Below are 1499 nucleotides of genomic sequence, written 5' to 3'. Positions count from 1 at the left end.
TTGATTTTCAGTTATTCAATTTTGAGCTATATCAATATATCGGGGGTGGTATTCGATACCAATATGTGTTGTATTTTGGGTAAGAGAAAATGAGAGAGAGAGAGAGAGAGAGAAAACTGATAACTTGTGAAAATATTCAAATCTGATCCGATTTCTTTTTTAATTTTATAGGTTTTACTTGTTACTTCTTTTTCATTGCTGCCTTCCTGTGGCTAAGCGTTTTGTGTTTCGATATTTGGATCAGTTTCCGTGATCTCAGGGTTGCCAATAGTTTCAAAAGAAATTTAACACGTTTCATATGGTATTCCTGCTATGCCTGGGGCATAGCCATGCTGTTGACCATTTTGACAATGTTGTGTCAGTGGTCAGATCATATAACGGATGATTATAAACCGGGTATTGGTTATGATGTTTGTTGGCTGGACAGTAAGTTGATGAATCTACTTTTTTAAAAAAAGTTTTATTAACATGTTTTATTTTTTTTTTTTTTTTTTTTGCAATTTTAGCCAACAAATGGTCAGCAGCAATTTATTTCTATTGGCCAAATTTAATAATTTTGCTATTCAGTATTGCAACATTTATCCATTTAACATTTAGAATTTATCGCATACGTTCGGATATGGCTCAGATGACAGAGAGAAAAGAAGTTTTCAAAGAAAAGTAAGTCAATATAATTTTGCAAAATTTTCCTAACAAAAGAGATCAATTTCGCCCCACCTAATTTTCTTTATTTTTCAATTGAGTTCGCTCTAACCATTATCTGTCTTTGTCAGCGCTGTTGTCATATTGCGTATCTTTATTATTTTGGGCCTATCATGGATATTGGATATCTCATCGTATTTTTTGCGTAATTATGAAGCCTGGGAATTTATGTCATTATTATCCGATTTGCGTAGTGCTCTACAGGGTATTCTCATATTTATTCTCTTCATTTTGAAACATAATGTACTGCAGTCAATAAGGAGAAGGTACTTCGATTTTATTTGATTTTTTTCATAATAATATTCCAATAATGATCTGTCTTGGTTTCAGATTACACAAGTCAAATATCAAAACATCGGTATTTTCGCGACTGTCATTTTCGAAATCATCTGTAAGCCGTGGCCCACAGACCGAAATGGAATATGTTGAAGTGAATCTGTGTGAGCCAAAGTAACAATGTGTATTATATTGAAATATTCATACAAATATTTATTAATAATGATAAAATAAATTTTAATTAATGAATCGATTTGTTATAATATTATAATAAGTATTATAAGGACATACACTGCCATCTAGTTGGCAACATATGAATTACTGTATTTTTCTCCATTGTGGTTCGTGTATTGGATAATAATCATGGCCTTCTAACTTCCACTATTTATTATGTAAAAACGCTCAGCGTCGCATAATGCTGGGTCACCATAAAAGATATAACCGTCTTTATACCCACCATCATAAGCAGTGTTGCCGAAAGTGGGCATTTTTGCCCAAAAGTGAGCATAAATAATGTGAAA

At 32.3% G+C, this 1499-nt stretch overlaps 1 protein-coding gene across 1 annotated transcript; it reads left to right on the top strand.

Moving 5' to 3' along the window:
- Positions 1-63: 63 nt before the first annotated feature.
- Positions 64-1142, top strand: LOC133321996 (G-protein coupled receptor Mth2-like; the record flags this gene model as incomplete). The annotated part of the gene is made up of 5 exons (XM_061531062.1): positions 64-79; positions 172-426; positions 507-660; positions 774-968; positions 1033-1142. Coding segments are annotated over exons 1-5 (730 nt in total), but the record flags the coding sequence as incomplete, so codon positions are not given.
- Positions 1143-1499: the final 357 nt, after the last annotated feature.

This window comes from Musca vetustissima, unplaced genomic scaffold, assembly GCF_032173495.1.
Source record: "Musca vetustissima isolate MV318-11 ecotype Yass unplaced genomic scaffold, APGP_CSIRO_Mvet_v1 utg527935, whole genome shotgun sequence".
NCBI classification, from domain to species: Eukaryota; Metazoa; Arthropoda; class Insecta; order Diptera; family Muscidae; genus Musca; species Musca vetustissima.
Note: the sequence above shows the minus strand (reverse complement) of the source record. Positions and strands in the feature narration are given on the sequence as shown.